Genomic DNA, 20,592 nt, shown 5'->3' on the forward strand with positions numbered 1-20,592 from the left:
ATATCTGAATATCTCATGCTGTCACAAACATACCATCATCAAACTAAATGACTCGTATCAAACTCAATGTTCAAATACAGCTAACATGAGACACTGGAGCAGCTGATCCTGGACCAGTATAATTAAAGACATCTCAGGACAGTATATCATATGAGAATTTTATATAAAAACCTTGAAAACATATTTGTTACAAAATCAAAATTCTGGAATAAATTACATATTATCCCTAAATTTAGTGAAGCCCCTCAAAAATGTGTTTTATAAAGGCCTTAATTGGAATACTGCACCTAAATGATCACAAAGTGAGTTATATTAAGGATCAGATTCATTGAAAGACAGGAAGTCAGCTATCTTGGATTTCGTGCATTAATTTGCATTCTGTTTGATGACATGGATGGACAAAAACGCACAAATCTTTGCAGCAATGTTCAAACTAGTTATCATTTTGAGTGATATACAAGGAAATATTGATTTGTGTGAAGTTACTCAAATGTGACTCAGGTGACTGTTGGTAATGCAGACTGTAGTTAGTTTTGGTGTGGCTTCGTGGTCGTTTAGCAATCGAAAAAAAACTGTAAAACAAAACTTGCTAAACTTTGCAGCCATGTTCAACCTGGTAATTATTTCAATTGATATATTGATTTTTTTTTTGTTGCCCTTGCTATACTTGAAAACCCCACAAAACATGTGAATATTACAAGATTTTACAGCAATTTAATTCATGCTTGTTTAGTGGCTTCATAGCATCCCCTAATAAGTGGAAGGCTATAATTTGGACATAGTTGCTTTGATATTCACATTTGTTACACACATTGCTCTCATTATTTCAGACGTATTTACAATTTCGGTTCCAAATTTGTTTTTAAATTAATCTGATCCTTGATATAACTCACTTTGTGATCATTTAGGTACAATATTCCAATTAAGGCCTTTATAAAACACATTTTTGGGGGGCTTCACTTAATTTGGGGATAATATGGAAGTCATTTATTCTAGAATTTAGATTTTGTAACATATGTTTTTGAGGTTTTTATACAAAATTCTCATATCATATACTGTCCTGAGACACATTGTCCGTTGACCTTATTTCATGTCTTTAATTATACTGGTCCAGGATCAGCTGCTCCAGTGTCTCATGTTAGCTGTATTTGAACATTGAGTTTGATACGAGTCATTTAGTTTGATGATGGTATGTTTGTGACAGCATGAAATATTCAGATATGCAGAGTTTGTATTTTCTAGACTGATTTATTGTCTGATGTTTTAGGTTATTTACTTATGGTGTTAACTTTTACAAGCTGCTGCTTTTAAATTTTTAAATGGAGTGTCTTAACTGGTCCGACAGATTGCCTCCAGCTTCTTTTGAAACAAAATGTGTCTTCTGGCAAACAGCCACATGCTGAGAATGAAAAACAACACACCTTCTACGTTCTGTGTGTGCGTTGTGTTAGGTCATGGCAGTTTCCTGTGGCGTCGCTATGGAAAAAGGACGGGGCACTGCGGCCGAGCCGTGCCGAGCAGAGCTGGTTTATAATAACCATCGCTAATAAATGATAATTTATAGTAAAGTAGTAAAATAATTGATAGTTATTTAAAGGGGTGATAGAATGCAAAACCGAGTTTACCTTGTCATAGTTGAATTACGACAGTTTGGTGGGTAAAAAGGAACAATGATTTTAGAAAGATATACATGTAAACTCTACCAGGTTAGCTACCCCGGTGCCCAATACGTAAACATTATTATTATAATTTTGCTGTTAGTTATCAGTAAAATAACTAGGAACTTATGTTTAATTCACTATCAATTTACCATTTATTAGCTATGGTTATTATAAAGTGTTACCCAGTTCAGGTGTCAGCTGTCCCCAGAGGCTTTAAAACCGTTTCTAGATGGACCAGAGCCAGCCCAGGGTGGGAGGGGACTTAGTGGCTAAGAAAGAGAAAATGTAGACAAACTAACTAACACAGAATGACCCAATTGCTTTTGTAGAGATTATTAATATTCTGCTGAACAATCATATTTTTGAGAAGCTTTGGATGCTCAATGAATTAGGAAAGTTGTTACAGTCGTCAGCACTGGCATAAATTGTAAAGTTCTGCAGTGATTAGGTTTTGGGCGTGGCCAGTGGACTACATGGCCTCCCCATAAGCACACTTTGGGTTGGGATAATGTTCCTTGTATGTTCATGAAATTTGACGGGATCATTGCTCTCTCCTGTCTCCCAACAGGAAGTCAGCTATCTTGGATTTCAAGCATTAATTTGCATTCTGTTTGATGACTTTAGGATTCACAAAAACGCACAAATCTTTGCAGCAATGTTTAAATTAGTAATCATTTTGAGTGATATACTGACATATGTATTTTGTTGTTTTGTTGTTGCCCTTGCTATACTTGAAAAAAACAATAAAAGTTGACACGTGCACACATTAAAACCTGTAAGCATTGCGAGACTTTACAGTGATTTTGATCACGTGTTTAGCACCCCCTAGGAAGTGGAATGCCCTATTTTGGACATAGTTTCTCCAATATTGACAAGATGTAGTACCCACAATGCTTTCATCATTTCAGACATATTTCCAATTAACAACTGGAAGTTGGCCATTTTGAATTTGTGAATGTGTTTTTAATGTATTTTATGCAATTTAAAAAAAGAAAATCCTCTTTGGGGTTTTATCTGATTTGTCTCTGTTTGGTTGGTATAATCCTCTTAACTGCAAAGAAATAGTCGATAGCTCGAACGATGATGTAATAGGTCATGAGACAACATGTCATTAACAGGTATTGAACTTTTCACAGCTCCTCCTAGAGGCTTCAAAGATTCTTCTCAGATTGGATCAGCAGCAGATCAAAATCTTCACTATGCCAAATTGCAAAGTTTTTGTTTGCATGGAACAGCATGCCATAAGGGGCGGGAAATTTGCATGTCTCACCGTGACACAAGACGTTTTTGTAACATACAGAGGACACGGCCGTAAATGAAACACAATTATACACTTATTCTTTTGACCTGTAAAGGTTTCATTATCATAAATAATTTGCTCCTCCAGTGAACTATGGCTCAGTTCATTGAAAACTCCAGCCTTGAGGGCTGGGAGGGGATTGGCTCCGGAGGTTTCGGACAAATCTACAAAGCCAGGCATCGTCAGTGGGCCTGTGACGTGGCCATTAAACTGCTTCGTTATGACGATGGGTAAGTGCTTACAAAGAGTTTTCTGTTTACAGTTACATGCAGTTGAGTGAATCACTAATTATGCAAAGAAACACACACAGGACCAATACGTCTTTGCTGCGTGAGATCAAGATGATGCAAGAAGCAAGAAGCAAGCAGCCCGCATGTTATTCGTGTCCGAGGGGTCTTCAAGGGTCAACCCCCCAACTCTGGTTGGGCAACACAGCTTGGTGTGGTCATGGAGCTCATGGAGAGAGGATCACTGGCCTCCCTACAGGTAACCAGGGGTGGAAGAACTATATTCTACTTAGACTAGCAACACCACTCTTTAAAAATACTAAATAAAAAAAGCATCACAATAAAAGTATGATCGACTAAATGGAAGTTTGAATCATTCAATTACAAAAATAATGTAAATGTTTAATTATACACACATATACTCACACAATGTTTTGATTAAGCTGAGGTTTGCTTGTCTCTCATGTCGCCAGAGCTTGTTGCGCGAAGAATCAAACTCCACATGAGAGTGACAGGATTAAAGCTCATGAAATAATAATATCAAAACACAAATAATTTGAACATGTGTTAAATTAAAGTTCTGAGTAAGGTTTATGGACAGATAAGATCTTAAGAACATTAAAACCATCACATTCCTCATTTTCTGAGTGTTGCTTATCAAAATAGTTGCTAATTCATTTTCTGTCAATCGAGTAGGTTAATTGATTAACTAATTGATTAACGTTTCAGCTGTAATTGTATGAAGTGCACAAAATATATTTTAAAAGCTCTTGAAAAAATCTTAATTTGCAAAGTAACTATAGCAGGTAGATGGAGCAAATGTAGAAAATGGCATAATAAGAAATAATTAAAGTAGAGAACATTTTCTGCCTCGTTTTTGCTTATCCTCTCTTCAGCTTACAGATTTTGGCCTTGCTCGGATTTCCTGTAGCGTCTCGGTATTCAAGAAGGATGACGAAGAGGGAGGGACAGTCAGCTACATGCCCCCGGAGGCGTTTGGCTTAAGATACGAACCTAAACGAGCCTCTGATATCTGCAGGTATAAGTGGCCCAAACAAGGACTTGGATAAGTGTGTTTTATTAATCATATGATAAATGATAAGTGGAGACGGGATCACTCCTGCCCCCATGTCTACAAAGATTAACACAGGTTCAGTCTTAACAGTGAGTCAACATATCAGTGACAGAGTCCTTTACAGGTGAGGGAATTGGTAAGAGTATTATAGTATATATACTCAGGTGAGTTCAGGCACTGATTTCATTGTTATCATTGAATGTCCTAATGCTCACATGATCATCAATTTACAGATGAAAAAAAGATCCCTATCCATCAAACAATCAGGGTGTGATTGTAATGACATAGATAGTAATCCTGGCATTGAACTCTCTCTGTCCATCTTTCAGTTATGGGATACTCCTTTGGTCCATTCTCACAGGGAAACAACCATATAAGGGTAAGAGACTGATGTGTCACAATACATCTTCTATCTTAATCTTAGTTTTTTCTCATGACACATGGTACAAGAAAGTGTTTGCGTTAGTTTTCTTGGTGCTGAGCTGTAGAGAAAGGCTTGTACATTTCTCCAATGTAGATGCACACCACGCCATAGTGGAGCTTCGCGTCCCACAAGGACAGCGTCCACCAATAGACAATATTAAGGGTGATGCTGCAGGGTTGACAGAGTTGACAGAACTGATGCAGAGATGTTGGGACAATATACCCAAAGAAAGGCCCCGAGCCTTTGGTGAGGAAACTCCTTAATTTTCCACTAAAGCTCTGAACTGACAAATAAAAGTAGCTTGTGATGCCCGGCTCTAACGTCGCAACTGTACTCTATGTTGTGTTCAACAGAGTGTACAACCAAGACAGAAGAACTGTATCAGATGCACAAACATGCAATTTTTGACACTATCCATGAAGTGCTGAAGAAACTGGTGAGAAACAAATCTCTTCATGAAAACTCAAGTCATGCTGAGGGACAAAGATTTTTACACAATACAGCAAATCACTCTTTTTATCATTTTGTGTAACAGGCTCTTTCTCTTTTACTTTCTAGGACCAAAAGGAAAAGGAAGACAAGGAAATTCTAACTGCTCAGGCTTCAGGTCTGTACTTACATATTACTATTGCCTGGTTTCAGACCTTTTAATTCGTCCACCCAATTAATTTAACTGATTCAGCCAGCATTGTGACATGAAACAGCTTTTTCTAAATAAATAAAGAAGAATCGAGCCAATCAGCCAACCAACGCCATGGGTGTGACTAATGCTGTTGTCAAGCAGTTGTTGGCACTTTGTTTTTAATTGGCTCCGGTGGTGTACTGGCCATCTGGCATACCGTGAGTAGCCGCATCGCTTTACCTGTCTCTTTAGCTTTTACTTTGTGTACATACTCTTGGCACTGGGCTCTCTGGGAAATAACAGCCAAGTTAGTTTAACTTGTGCTAATGTCATAGGCTTCCCCTGTAGCCTACTCCATAACTACTGTTGTGGCTATGAAACCACGGATAAATTGTTTTAAATGGAATTCATTTTACAATCAAAATTCGGTTCAATATCATTTGGAAAGTCTAGAAGTGCAGCATGATAGCATGATTTCAGTTAGCACTGTGCTAAACCAGAAGTTAGCTAGCTCAGACCAGAAATTAGTTATGGAAATCAACTTCCCCTCCCACACGGAAATCGGTCAGTGAAGTAAATTTCTGACAGAAGATGGAAACAGAATGTAACGAGTTTACAATTCTGTCTGATATAAACCTTTATTTGCTTTATAGCTTAGCTTAGCAAAACAACTAGCCTGGATCTGTCCAAAAGGCAACAAAATCCATCTGCCACCACCTCTAAATCTCACTAATAAACAAGTTATATCTTGTTGAATCTGTACAAGAGCAAGGCTAGATGACACATATCTCAATGGCAATAGGAACTTAAAGTTAAATTATTTTACTTCCATGATCAATAAGTAGTTTCACTGAGTTTGATTGAGCCATGTTTAGCTGGATTAGAAATTGTTTTTAAAAACATTTACAGCATTAGTTTTCACATCTTACATAATTTCTTCTGCTTCTCTGCATTGGCTTCCTGAAAGATCCAGGATTGAATTTACAGTCCTTCTCCTGAACTACAAAGCTCTAAATGGTCAGGCACCATCATATCTTAAAGAGCTCACAGTACCTTATTGTCCCACTAGAGCACTGCGCTCCCAGAATGCAGAGTTACTTGTGGTTCCTAAAGTCTCTAAAAGTAGAATGGGAGCCAGAGCCTTCAGCTATCAGGCTCCTCTCCTGTGGAACCAGCTCCCAGTCTGGGTTCAGGAGGCAGATACCATCATCACATGTAAGAGTAAACTTAAAACTCTCCTCTTTGATAAAGCTTATAGTTAGGGAGTGAGGAGTTGCAGCGTTCAACTAGACCGGTGGGGGAGGGTGTATTTCTGCAGACACGACACCCCATCCCTTCTCTGCTTCGCTTCATAGTCGTCAGAATTATCTACCAGCCCTTATAGAACTGGCTCAGGTTTGCTTTGCACCAGCTCTTAATTATGCTGTTATAGTTTTAGACTGCCGGGGGACTTCCTTTGACACACTGAACTCCTCTCTAATTGGAAGTTTTTCCTCGCCACTGTTGCACTAAATTCTTGCTCTTGGGGAAATTATTGGAATTGTTGGGTCTTTGTAAATTATAGAGTGTGGTCTAGACCTACTCTATCTATAAAGTGTCTTGAGATAACTCTTGTTATGATTGGATACTATAAATTTAATTTAATTTAATATGGTATTTTTTTCAGAGAGTTACCATTTTCAAGAAGTGAACATTGTTGATAACATGCCGACAGGTCCCTCGCCAATTCAGGTTAGTTTCAGATAATTCAGCCTCCTGAGACTCTAATACAGAGACATTAACTTCAATACTCAAGAAATGTTTGAATTAGCTTCACAGAAAGGCTTAGTTCCTCTTAACCCAGAAGAACAACTCACAAAACACAACATGTTAAGTGAGCTTTGTAGGTGCTGGTTACCATTGGACAGAGCCAGTTTAGCTGTTTCCATTTGTTTCCAGTCTTTATGCTAAGCTAACCTAACGAGCTACTTGCAGCTGCTTCATACTTACAGACATACAGACGTGATTGTTATCAATCAAGGCACAACAAAGACCTAGTCCTACGTGTTTTTATTTTACTTTGCATCACTGCATTTAAGATATGTTCCACAATGAGAAGAACCATACACCGCATTGACATACAGTTATTGGGTATTTACAAAATAAGGTATGAATTGGGGTTTTAAAGTCATAATTTAATTACTGTGTATCCATCTAAATTGAGATTGGAATATATAAGGGCCTTCTTTTTTTGATGCCCAGGAAAAGTATAACAATTTGATTGTATTTCTTTGTTTTTTGGATTAAATGATATAAATGAATGCACGGATGATACACATTTGTGTGCAGAGAATTTGCATTTGAGAATCATAATAAAAGCAATTCAATTCTGTGAAAGTTTTTTAAGCTATTTAATGCAGTGTAATATTTTAATTGCATTGACAACTAAATGATGGCACAGACTAATATCTGGTGTCAAGTCTTATTTTCCCCATGAACACATGTTTTACTGAGCACTCTTCCAAATATGTTTTTTCACATTTATCTATGATCCTGGATTCCTAATTAGTGTAAGCACAGATTTCCAAATTAACATTTTTTGGTCTGTTTTGATACTAATATTTTTAAACAAACAAAGGTTCTACATGTTGATGATGTTCTTTTGATATCTTTTGGATCTTCGCAGGAAGAAAAAATGGTGACACTTCAAGAGGTCCTCTTGGGAACTCTAGAAGATTTGGGAGTTGATGACTTTGAAGAATTCAAGTTGCTCCTGCAGGAGCAAGGGGTCCTAGGAGACTTCCCAGCAATCCCAAAGAGTAAACTGGAGAATGTAAACAGGGTGAACATAGTGAATATGATGTTCCAGACCTACGGTATAAACACTATTAAAGTGACCAGAATAGTTTTAGTGAAGATCAATCAAAATGATCTAGTGGAGAATTTATCAAAGAGCATCTCAGAACTTGCAGGTAAGTAATAATCATTATTGATTTAAACAAAAGGGATGTAACAAAGATTAAACATATCACAATGACTCACACACATGACACAAGATCATGCACCTATGCATTACAGACTTTAAAAAACTTTAGCTCTGTAGCTAATGTCTCCCTCTTATCTACAAAGACATGTATTGTCTTGCATCTTTGCTTATAGAACAAGCCACCAAACAAACAAAACATTGTAAGTGTCTCTAAGAACAAAAAATTATAAAACACATGCAGACAATGCTGTTTTTGTTAGTTTTGCACAAAATTGGCACACATTGATGTCACTGTCAGATACTGCTTGGACAACATTAAATCAATCTGTAATTAAGTTCTACACCTTCTTGTTTCATGGATGCATGACTTGGACACCAAACATATCAGTTGTTGTAAAAGTTGTTCTACAATAGTTAACATATTCAGCACCTAGTTGTCAAATGAGCTGAATAGATGTCATGAATACAGAAATGTGCACACTCACATTCACTGGAACAAACACTTATTGATTTCATTGATTTATTTATTCAGAGATTGCTGCTGCGTGCCAGCGGAAAGTAAAATCTAATTCACAAAAAATGTTCCAGTGTGTGTTTGAGGGGATTGCTAAAGCAGGAAACCCAACCCTTCTGAATCAGATGTACACAGATATCTACGTCATAAAGGAAGAGACTATAGGGGTTAATGATGAACATGAGGTTAGACAGATTGAAACAGCGTCCTGGACACCTGACAGACCAGAAACAACAATCAGACAAGAAGACATCTTTATAACTCCACCTGGAAGAGATGAACCAATCAGAACAGTGTTGACAAAGGGAGTGGCTGGCATCGGGAAAACAGTCTTAACACAGAAGTTCACTCTGGACTGGGCTGAAGACAAAGCCAACCAGGACATCCAGTTCACATTTCCATTCACTTTCAGGGAGCTGAATGTGCTGAAAGAGGAAAAGTACAGCTTGGTGGAACTTGTTCATTACTTCTTTAGTGAAACAAAAGAAGCAGGAATCTGCAGGTTTGAAGAGTTCCAGGTTGTCTTTATCTTTGATGGTCTGGATCAGTGTCAACTTCCTCTGGACTTTCTCAACACTAAAATCCTGACTGATGTTACAGAGTCCACCTCAGTGGATGTGCTGCTGACAAACCTCATCAGGGGGAAACTGCTTCCCTCTGCTCGCCTCTGGATAACTACACGACCTGCAGCAGCCAATCAGATCCCTCCTGAGTGTGTTGACATGGTGACAGAGGTCAGAGGGTTCACTGACCTACAGAAGGAGGAGTACTTCAGGAAGAGATTCAGAGATGAGGAGCAGGCCAGCAGAATCATCTCCCACATCAAGACATCACGAAGCCTCCACATCATGTGCCACATCCCAGTCTTCTGCTGGATCACTGCTACAGTTCTGGAGGACGTGTTGAAGACCAGAGAGGGAGGAGAGCTGACCCTGACTGAGATGTACATCCACTTCCTGGTGGTTCAGACCAAATGGAAGAAAATCAATTATGATGGAGGAGCTGAGACAGATCCCCACTGGAGTCCAGAGAGCAGGAATATGATCAAGTCTCTGGGAAAACTGGCTTTTGAGCAGCTGCAGAAAGGCAACCTGATCTTTTATGAATCCGACCTGACAGTGTGGCATCGATATCACAGCAGCCTCAGACTACTCAGGAGTGTTCACACAGATGCCTAAAGAGGAGAGACGACTGTACCAGAACAAGGTATTCTTTTTTGTCCATCTGAGTGTTCAGGAGTTTCTGGCTGCTCTTCATGTCCATCTGACCTTCACCAACTCTGGAGTCAGCCTGCTGTCAGAAGCAAAATGGTGGTCCAAACCATTTAAAGACAGATCTACTATACATTATCTACACCGAAGTGCTGTGGACAAGGCCTTAAAAAGTCCAAATGGACATCTGGACTCCTTCCTTCGCTTCCTCCTGGGTCTTTCACTGCAGACCAATGAGACTGTCCTACAAGGCCTCCTGACAGAGACAGGAAGTAGTTCTAAGACCGATCAGAATACAGTAAAGTACATGAAAAAGAAAATCATTGAGAATCTGTCTTCAGAGAGAAGCATCAACCTGTTCCACTGTCTGAATGAACTGAATGATAATTTTCTAGTGGAGGAGATCCAACAGTACCTGCCGGCGTTAATTCAACATTTGTGTGTATTAGTGTGAAAGGAAGCAAGCACAACCACAAATTACAGCCGAGCAACCACATATGAAAAGAAAACAAAATATGCAGACATCTCTGACATATTTTGCTAAGGTGCTGCACCTGTGTCATAATGGGGAAACCCTGCATTAAAAACATGGTTGGCATATTTACAAGTCTAGTTATAAGACATAGTCACTTTGTTTCCAAAAATAGTTACAAAATGTGACTAAATGATCTACTGTCTGAATTAACTGAATGATAATTTTCTAGTGGAGGAGATCCAACAGTACCTGAAATCAGGAAGTCTCTCTGCAGATAAACTGTCTCCTGCTCAGTGGTCAACTCTGGTCTTCATCTTACTGTCATCAGAAGAAGATCTGCACGTGTTTGACCTGAAGAAATATGATGCTTCAGAGGAGGCTCTTCTGAGGCTGCTGCCAGTGGTCAAAGCCTCCAACAAAGCTCTGTAGGTGGCTATATGAACAATTTTAAATAAGCTTAATTGTATACAGTACGTAACAAATTTATTTTCATTGTTAATCATTCCCCAGGTTGAGTGGCTGTAACCTGTCACAGAGAAGCTGTGAAGCTCTGTCCTCTGTTCTCAGCTCCCAGTCCTCTAGTCTGAAAGAGCTGGACCTGAGTAACAACAACCTGGGGGATTCAGGAGTAAAGAAGCTTTCTGCTGGACTTCAGAGTCCACAATCTAAACTGGAGACTCTCGGGTCAGTGTTCTGCTCTTTCAAATCCTTCTCATCCAGCTTTAGGTTCATGTTAATTAAGATGAAGGGCGTTAATTCAACATTTGTGTGTATTAGTGTGAAAGGAAGCAAGCACAACCACAAATTACAGCCGAGCAACCACATATGAAAAGAAAACAAAATATGCAGACATCTCTGACATATTTTGCTAAGGTGCTGCACCTGTGTCATAATGGGGAAACCCTGCATTAAAAACATGGTTGGCATATTTACAAGTCTAGTTATAAGACATAGTCACTTTGTTTCCAAAAATAGTTACAAAATGTGACTAAATGATCTACTGTCTGAATTAACTGAATGATAATTTTCTAGTGGAGGAGATCCAACAGTACCTGAAATCAGGAAGTCTCTCTGCAGATAAACAGTCTCCTGCTCAGTGGTCAGCTCTGGTCTTCATCTTACTGTCATCAGAAGAAGATCTGGACGTGTTTGACCTGAAGAAATATGATGCTTCAGAGGAGGCTCTTCTGAGGCTGCTGCCAGTGGTCAAAGACTCCAAAAAAGCTCTGTAGGTGGCTATATGAACAATTTTAAATAAGCTTAATTGTATACAGTACGTAACAAATTTCTTTTCATTGTTAATCATTCCCCAGGTTGAGTGGCTGTAACCTGTCACAGAGAAGCTGTGAAGCTCTGTCCTCAGTTCTCAGCTCCCAGTCCTCTAGTCTGAGAGAGCTGGACCTGAGTAACACCTGAGTAACAACAACCTGGGGGATTCAGGAGTGAAGAAGCTTTCTGCTGGACTTCAGAGTCCACAATGTAAACTGGAGACTCTCGGGTCAGTGTTCTGCTCTTTCAAATCCTTCTCATCTAGCTTTAGGTTCATGTTAATTAAGATGAAAGGCATTAATTCAACATTTGTGTGTATTAGTGTGAAAGGAAGCAAGCACAACCACAAATTACAGCCGAGCAACCACATATGAAAAGAAAACAAAATATGCAGACATCTCTGACATATTTTGCTAAGGTGCTGCACCTGTGTCATAATGGGGAAACCCTGCATTAAAAACATGGTTGGCATATTTACAAGTCTAGTTATAAGACACAGTCACTTTGTTTCCAAAAATAGTCACAAAATGTGACTAAATGATATAGAGCCCTGAGATGGTCAACATCTGTGGGATTTTTCTTCTGAAAATTAACCATTTTCTAAAACACTGTTATGATATTTTTCTAATTCCAGTCTATCAGGCTGTCTGATCTCAGAGAAAGGCTGTGCTTCTCTGGCCTCAGCTCTGAGCTCCAACTCATCCCATCTGAGAGAACTGGACCTGAGCTACAATCATCCCGGAGAGTCAGCAGTGAAGCTGCGGTCAGCTGGACTTGAGGATCCAAACTGGAGACTGGACACTCTCAGGTATGGCGAAAAGAGCTCACATACTGCAGATGCTTCTAATTTCTCTAATTTCATGTCTCACTCTGGTCCATCATGATGCAAATGTTTTTCTTAATGAGATTGGTCACACTTTTGCTTGGATTCATCAAAGGTGTTTGCAATACTATGATATTATGGATTCCGACCAGAGGACGCCCCACCCGCAGTTGCAAGTCCAGTCGGCTTTCGAAATCCACTGAAGCACCTTTACCTGTGTTTAAGTAATGTAGCAGTTAGTCCGTCTGTGGTGTTTAATCTATGGTGCTTTGTTTAATTAGTGACGTTACCGTAAATGACGACGCTGTAGCGGAAATGGCCGTCATTCATTAACATTATGCTATTCTGTCACAGTAATTGGATAAACCAGTTTTGACAAAACTGATCTGTTGACTATGGGTTTCCAAGGTGGATTGTATTGCACACAGGGTTACTCACAGGTGTGAGAGCTGAGTCAAGCAGAAAGGTGACCACTGCCTTTATATCGGTGAATAGAGCAGAGCAGAGATTCTCCAAGTTACTGGGCTCCTCCGTGCTGCAAATGTTAGCTGTAGATCCCATCAAACAATTAGCAGCAGCAGGTGCAATAGCTGGGAGGCTAGCTGAAGATTTACTTCATGTTTTATCGTTTTTGTTTGCTTTTACTGCGATAATGCAAAGCGTAACTTGCGTAACGGTCATCACTGAATCTAGAAGATCCAGTGCAAGGTTGCCGGTTACTCATCAAATAATTGAAATAATTGGCAGATGTGCAGGAGATACTTTCTGCTAGACTACATTGTCTCCATGCTTATGTATCATTTTTGGCCGTTTTATTGTCACTCTGACCAACTGAGGAATACAGCTTCATGTTGAACAGCAGTTAGGACTCATGTTGGATAGAAAATCATTCTGAATTTGTTTCTTCCTCTAGGGTGGACCACGATGGAGTGAAGAGGTTAAAACCTGGTGTGAGGAGGTGTAAGTGTGGATTCAGTTTGACTAATGAAGACAAAACAACCCATAGTCAGATTCTCTTTAAATTAAAAGCTTATGAAGTTTTAATTCATTAAAAAAATACTAACGTGTCATTAAACTTTCTAGAAATTAAACATCAGCACACAAACAAAGGATGAAGCCTTCAGGTGTGTCTGATGATAAACTGCTGCTCTGTTGTGTCTTTTTCTCTCCATCAGATTCCTGTGAACTCACAGTGGACATAAACACAATGAACAGACACCTCAAACTGTCTGACAACAACAGGATGGTGACACGTGTGAGAGAGGAGCAGCCATATCCTCATCATCCAGAGAGGTTTCACTGGTGGGAACAGCTGCTGTGTAGAAATGGTCTGACTGGTTGCTCTTACTGGGAGGTCAAGATTAAAGGAGATGTTCGTGTAGCAGTGAGTTACAGAGGAATCAGAAGAAGAGGATGCAGTGCTGACTGTGTTTTTGGAATGAATGATCAGTCCTGGAGTCTGGAATGCTCAGATAGTGGTTACTCTGTCTGGCACAATAAAAGAAAAACTGTCAAAAAACTTCCATACTCCTTCAGCTTCCTCTCTGGTCAAGTAGCAGTGTATGTGGACTGTCCTGCTGGCTCTCTGTCCTTCTACAGAGTCTCCTCTGACTCACTGATCCACCTCCACACCTTCAACACCACATTCACTGAGCCTCTTTATCCTGGGTTTGGATTTGGATGTGGTTTTGGGGTGGAGTCTTTGATGCTTCCACTGGACTCCTCAGTGTCTCTGTGTTCATTGTAGGAAGGACAGAAGAGAAACACTAACATTGCTGACTTCTGCCACATTAGTCTTCTTCCTCAGTATCTCTGTGTTCTCTGAAGGAGACGACTTGTCAACAATGTTGGTGGTGGACGAGTCTTCACTGTGGTTTACTGATTGTGTCTTTAATGACAGAAATGTTCTTTTTCTTTTTAGAAATGGTTAAATGATCTTCTCAGGGCAGAACGTTTTGTGTTCAAACTGTGGTGACTTTGATATCAGCTGCCAATGTCTGTAGCGATTTATTTCAATAAAGGTTTAAAGACAAATGTTCACATGAGTTTAATAGTTTAAATGGGTTTTAACAAATGTAAATCTATTTCAGTTTTTAAAGGTGCTCTAAGCGATGTCACGCGTTTTTTAGGCTACAACATTTTTTGTCACATACAGCAAACATCTCATTATCTGCTAGCTGCCTGTCCCCTGAACACACTGTAAAAAAAAACATCTCCTCACTATCTGCTAGCTGCCTGTCCCCTGAACACACTGTAAAAAACATCTCCTCACTATCTGCTAGCTGCCTGTCCCCTGAACACACTGTAAAAAAACACCTCCTCACTATCCACTAGCTTCCTGTCCCCTGAACACACTAAAAAAAACGTGGTCTATGTAGACAGCCCAGGCTCCACAAACGGCAACAAAAACAAACTGTGCCAACCTGCACTACCAAACATAACAAACAGTATTCCAGCGTTCCAGCCAATAACTGACAAGAAGGATTTGGGGGTGGGGGTTGGGAGGTTAGTGCGCAGAAGCACAGAAGGGAGGGGGAGGGGATGGGATGAGGAGGAGGGAGGGGCGAGCTAGCCTCAGTTTTGTTTAAAAATACTTCGAACATCAACAAGAAGTGACGTCACCCAACATCGCTTAGAGCACCTTTAAATTACCACGTGTTGAAATTGTGTGTATGACAATTCTAACTCTAGTAGACCTCTTGTAAACAAAGTGTTACCACTTACAAACAATTCCGGATGTCCATAGTATACAACAGGAGGGTATACAATCAAAAGATAATTAAGATCAGCTTTAACACTGATTAACATTTTCAGTATTTACAAATGAAGCAAATTACTGAAAACCTGTCAAAATAGTTGTCTCTTATATTCCATTCTGTAAAACCTCTTAAAGGTGCTCTAAGCGATGTTGGGTGATGTTACTTCTTGTTGACGTTCAAAGTATTTTCAAACAAAACAAAGACTAGCTCGCTCCTCCCTCCTCCTCATCCCGTTCCCTCCCTTCTGTGCTTCAGCGCACTAACCCCCCCCCCTCCCCAAATCCTTCTTGTCCATTAATGGCTGAACACTGGAACACGGTTTTTGTATGTTTGCATGGTCCAGGTTGGACCACTTTGTTTTTGTTGGCGTGTGCGGCGTTTTTTTACAGTGTGTTTAGGGGACCGGCAGCTTGCGGATAGTGAGGAGATGTTTGCTGTATGTGACAAAACATATTGTATTCTAAAAAACACGTGACATCACTTAGAGTACCTTTAACAAAGCTTCTCTCATTTGTTTTAATGGTATCATAAATTGGTGTAATAAATTGTAACACTGTTTTCGTTTCTGAAGATTTAGGGGCCATCCACATGAAAATGCTTTTTGGTGTAAACGCACATATTTTGCATTGTTTTGGCCGATCGTCCAAACGAATCCTGTAAACGCACTGCCTGACGATGCAGTTTTTTTCAACAATTCACTATCGGTCTCCCCTACAATTCTGGTTTTCTGGCACTAGCCATTTTCGTCGTCGTCTTCTTGTGTTTGGTTTCTTCTTCTACTGTCTGTTTGTATACAACGTGCAAGCTTTATGCGCATGCTTCTCCTCTTCTTTTCTATTTTTGGTGAATTTCTGTAGCAGAAACAGTGGCACTTATAGGCCTGGAATATAAAATAGCGTGTTGAGTCATTTACAAATGGATCCGTTTGGACGCAAACATTCTTGAAACGATGCCAGGGAAGACGGGGGGAGGGGGAGAGATTGTTTTGGTACGTGTGGATGTGGCCTGAGTCTCTATCTAATCTGTCAGAGGGAGAGCAGTGTGGACGTGGTCTTATCTGCCTTGAACCAATCCTCCTTTCCTATGGAGCCTCTTTCTAATCTTTCTACTCTCACATGTAAGTGATTGGAGGGATTGTTATAAAACGTCTATATATCCTTGTGTGTCTCATTAAACGTTTAAAATATAGATAGATAGATAGACATGTATTGATCCTTTCGGTAACCCATCTTGCACCATACAGCTCATCAGACAACAAAAGGACCACTAAACCCTCCCTCCCCCCCTTTGCACAACAACAATACACAAACATTGTCAACTGAACCCTACATTGTGTCGTTTTGTTCTCAGAGATCTTGTAAATGCTTTTAGAATCAACTCAAAGATGTCAAGCCAGTTGATAATACAACACAAACCTCAAAACTAATTTAAATTGTTTCATAACAATAATGATTAAAGGTAAATTAGTTCTAATCCTTGTCCTTGTATTTTTAAAACTAACATTCTGCAATGAGTCCCATAGTGAAACCCATAACATATCAAACTGATCTGATCACAGAGTCTGACAAACTATGTATTAAACAGGAGGGGTTTGTGTATCAGTGAGTTACAGAGGAATCACCAGGAGAGGACGCAGTGCTGACTGTATGTTTGGAGTGAATGATCAGTCCTGGAGTCTGGACTGCTCTGATAATGGTTACTCTGTCTGGCACAGTAGCAGAACAAACGGTCCTCCCTATCTCCTCCTCCTCTGTCTCTAACAGAGTAGCAGTGTATGTGGACTGTCCTGCTGGCTCTCTGTCCTTCTACAGAGTCTCATCTGACTCACTGATCCACCTCCACACCTTCAACACCACATTCACTGAACCTCTTTATCCCTGTTTTGGGTATGGGTTCCAGTCATATGGTTCCTCAGTGTCTCTGTGTTCTCTGTAGGAGGGCGACTACTTCCAGTCCTGTGGTTTAAATGTTGATGGTGGACAAGGCTTCAGTTTGGTTCCTATTTGGCTCATTGATTTTGATTATTTCTTTTTTTTCCTCAGAAATGATGACATAATCTCCTCATATTGATCTCTCCAGTCATTTAGTTAGTTTTCTATCCTCTTTGTGTGTGGGCATCTCACTAATGACACATCAAACATCTTAAGGAAAAGTTTTTAAAGAGAGTTCAAATAAAAGAGAACTGTGGATGTCACAATGCATTTTAATTGTAGGAGACATTCAGCATGAGTACTATAATTCTTGTAATGTGTGTAAATAGATGAGTAATGTAATGTAAGGGCTACAACATTTTGACCACTAGATGGTAGTATATGTACAGAGGAGACACTGGTCACAGGTGATATTAATCAGGGGAATGGAAAGTCATTTTGAGCAAATATGCATATGCTTACTTTAAGCTTAAACTTAAACTGTCTGCTCTGTTCATTTACAATAAATGGGAACATCACCCAAAGATAATTCACTATTTTGGACATTGTGTCATTCACTCACCACCACCAGTTATATGCATGACTTACCAGAGAATTAAGGCTATGTTTAGACGGAAACGATCTGAAGAGAAAAAGCAAAAGTGGCATTACGTTCTCACTTTTTATCCCCCATTTAGACGAGCATTTTGGGGGGGAAATCTGCGTGCATATGGTGACGCAAAAGTGTGAAATTTTAGTTTGCACACCAGGCGGCTAGGTGCGTGAAGCAAACAACAAAGGCAGACAATTTTGTCTGGACAGACAAGGAGGCGGTGTTATTGCTCCAAACAATGCACACACACGGCACACACACAGACACGCGGCACACACACACAGCACACGGCACACACAAATACACAAACACACACACACACACAAAAACACACATACACATAGACACACACACAAACACACACATTCACATGCATGCGTGCATTTTCCCCCTGTAGACAGGACGTTGAATATGGAGCGTTTTTAAGATTTCCACTCTGGAGGGTGGTTTCACTTTTTTGCGTTTTTAAGCCCCAAAAACGCCGTCGCCGTCTAAACGAAAGGCACATCTGATAAAATATTTTGATGTTTTCACCCGCGAGCGTATTCGTGTTTAACATTCGTGTTGTCCTCGGCTCAAATTTGACCCGTTTTCAACGTTTTTATTTTAGACATTTGTTGTTTCCCAAAGTAACATGAATACCTGGATGTATGGCTTCCATTGAATATTCTTTCGGAGGTAAAATGAATGATTACTTTCATTGAATTTTGGGTATTTTGTTCAATTTTATAGCATTTTTTTTTTTTTTTAAATGCTTTCAAAACAGTATCCGGACTAAACTTTGACATAAACTAGTCTGTGATTCATTCAACATGCTCTGATCCTAACTATTAGTCAAAATAATTAATTAGGTATAATGTCATATACATTTAGTTTATTGACCATGAATTAAAAAAGCATTGAAAAAGCGCAACATAATCGTTGAGAAAAGCACCTTGTCTATTTTGACCCGGAAGGATAACAAGTTCGTGGTCAACAGGAAGACGACCCAAGGCTTTTCGGATATTTGATTTTCAGGGACAGTGTAGATAGAGGGTGAAGGTAGGAGGAGGTGTAGGCAGAGGAAGTCCAACTCCCCAGTTGTTGCAGGGAGGTAGATAAAATGCCTTGGTTGGCAGTTTTCTAGTTTTATTTTTAATACATACTGTGTACATACATTTATACTTATATTGTTTATGTTCTAATACTTGATTTTTTTTATTGTGTGACATGCATCTACAACACCAAAACAAATTCCTTGTATGTGTAAAAAACGTACTTGGCAATAAAGCTATTTCTGATTCTGATTCTTCTAAAGTATATCCATATCCTAAAAGAATTCCCTGAATAATGCTGATGAATGTGACACCACTTACCAGAATATATGTATGGAGTCACATTAGACCATACTATGGATCAACGGAAGTACATTTCCAGGATAAAGCCTGACATCTGGTGCCGGATGTCTGCTGTATGTGTGCTGATTGTAAAGATTTGCAAAGAATATGTTTAGGACATTGCCTCTCTAACTGGGAGGTTTTGGGACTGATTGTTGGGATTGCTGTGGGCGAAGTACACACGGATATACACTGATAAGAGCCAATGAGGTTTAACCCTGTATCCATGCATGCTGCGTTATTGACTTTAGACCAGGTTTTTGTTGGTCAATGGCGCGATCACTTGCCGCTGCCTCAAGATAGCAATACGACTAGCACGCCCATGGGCGCACAGATGGGCGCAGGTGCATTTGCTATTTAAACGACGTGGGCAATGGACTGGAAATTAACAACGGTCTTAAACTAGCAAAGACACTTGCTTCGGGCTTTGCGCTGTGCCGGGTGCAAGATAGGACCCTAGGCGTATTTTTAGATATATTCATGACATTGTATCATAAAAACTGTTCAATGAACCAATACAGTAAGAAATCAAATTCTTTAGATAGGCACTGGATCACAAAGGGATTGCTAAATGCCTGCAGGTAAAAAGAATATCCTAGAGAATTTATAAAATATAGAAATAAAGATACAGAAAGTAAATATAAAAAATATAAAATAAATTAACTGATAATATTAGTAAATGTAAACAACTAACACTAGCTACACTGATCATTTCACTGACAAAGGTATGACAATCACTTATGTGAATGAGGTGGTTGAGGTGTTTAATAATTTGTGTTAACAAATTAAGTTATCCAAGTTATCCATAAAGTTATCCAAGTACAATTTTTTGAGAGATGTTGACAGATATGAAATCATTGATATTGTTAAGTTAAAGAGTAAATACATCTATGGATTGGAATGGTATAGACATGACTCGTATTAAGAAAATAATGTCTGGTATTGTAGTCCCTCTAATCTACATTTGCAACTGATCAATCAAAATCATCTCTTTTTCAAGTAAAAGGAAAAATGAAAACATAGTTTTACTATAGGCCACTGTCCTTACTTTCCCAGTTTTCAAAAATACTTGAAAAACATTTTGTTGTACTGTTGCACAGTTTCATCAGCATCAGCTGTTGATGGACAGTCAGTATGGGTTCAGAACAAATCAATCAACTTCTATGGTCTTAATGGAATGAATTGGAGACTTGACAACCACAAGTATGCAATGGTGTTTTTTTATAGATTTGAAGAAAGCATTTAACCGCTGTTAATCGCTGTTTATTGAAAAACAATAGATAAAAAACGCTTTCATAAGGGTATGGACATTTCAAAAAGGGTAGGACCCAAAAAGCATTTTGCTTGTTCATACTCCTTTTTGGACAA

At 39.3% G+C, this 20,592-nt stretch overlaps 2 protein-coding genes and 1 long non-coding RNA gene across 3 annotated transcripts in view; all 3 read left to right on the forward strand.

Annotated features, from left to right (window-relative positions):
- The window catches only part of LOC118492941, a 48,647-nt gene extending 45,198 nt beyond the window's left edge, over positions 1-3,449 (forward strand). Inside the window, exons 2-3 of the long non-coding RNA XR_004895834.1 lie at positions 3,049-3,191; positions 3,272-3,449. This is a non-coding gene — a long non-coding RNA (uncharacterized LOC118492941). The remainder of the gene's footprint in view (positions 1-3,048; positions 3,192-3,271) is intronic.
- The window catches only part of LOC116061885 (NLR family CARD domain-containing protein 3-like), a 181,199-nt gene extending 166,599 nt beyond the window's left edge, over positions 1-14,600 (forward strand). The window contains exons 6-9 of the mRNA XM_035995091.1: positions 10,985-11,158; positions 12,378-12,551; positions 13,480-13,526; positions 13,742-14,600. Of these exons, the coding sequence (XP_035850984.1) occupies positions 10,985-11,158; positions 12,378-12,551; positions 13,480-13,526; positions 13,742-14,313 (967 nt within the window). The 3' untranslated portion in view covers positions 14,314-14,600. The remainder of the gene's footprint in view (positions 1-10,984; positions 11,159-12,377; positions 12,552-13,479; positions 13,527-13,741) is intronic.
- LOC116061868 (receptor-interacting serine/threonine-protein kinase 3-like) lies at positions 4,007-5,351 on the forward strand. Its single transcript, XM_035995106.1, has 5 exons — positions 4,007-4,227; positions 4,593-4,642; positions 4,781-4,933; positions 5,041-5,123; positions 5,246-5,351. Exons 1-5 carry the CDS (start codon positions 4,169-4,171, stop codon positions 5,336-5,338), a joined length of 438 nt encoding a protein of 145 aa, XP_035850999.1. The 5' UTR covers positions 4,007-4,168; the 3' UTR covers positions 5,339-5,351.
- Positions 14,601-20,592: the final 5,992 nt, after the last annotated feature.

The sequence above is a fragment of the Sander lucioperca genome, chromosome 19 (genome assembly GCF_008315115.2).
Source record: "Sander lucioperca isolate FBNREF2018 chromosome 19, SLUC_FBN_1.2, whole genome shotgun sequence".
NCBI lineage: Eukaryota > Metazoa > Chordata > Actinopteri > Perciformes > Percidae > Sander > Sander lucioperca.

Excerpts from the sequence above, each read along its gene's own strand:
- LOC116061868 (XM_035995106.1), top strand. The coding sequence starts at position 4,169 with ATGCCCCCGGAGGCGTTTGGCTTAAGATACGAACCTAAACGAGCCTCT. Across the intron at positions 4,934-5,040 it reads AGAAAGGCCCCGAGCCTTTG|AGTGTACAACCAAGACAGAA; the intron begins GTGAGGAAACTC and ends TGTGTTCAACAG. Across the intron at positions 5,124-5,245 it reads ATGAAGTGCTGAAGAAACTG|GACCAAAAGGAAAAGGAAGA; the intron begins GTGAGAAACAAA and ends TTTACTTTCTAG.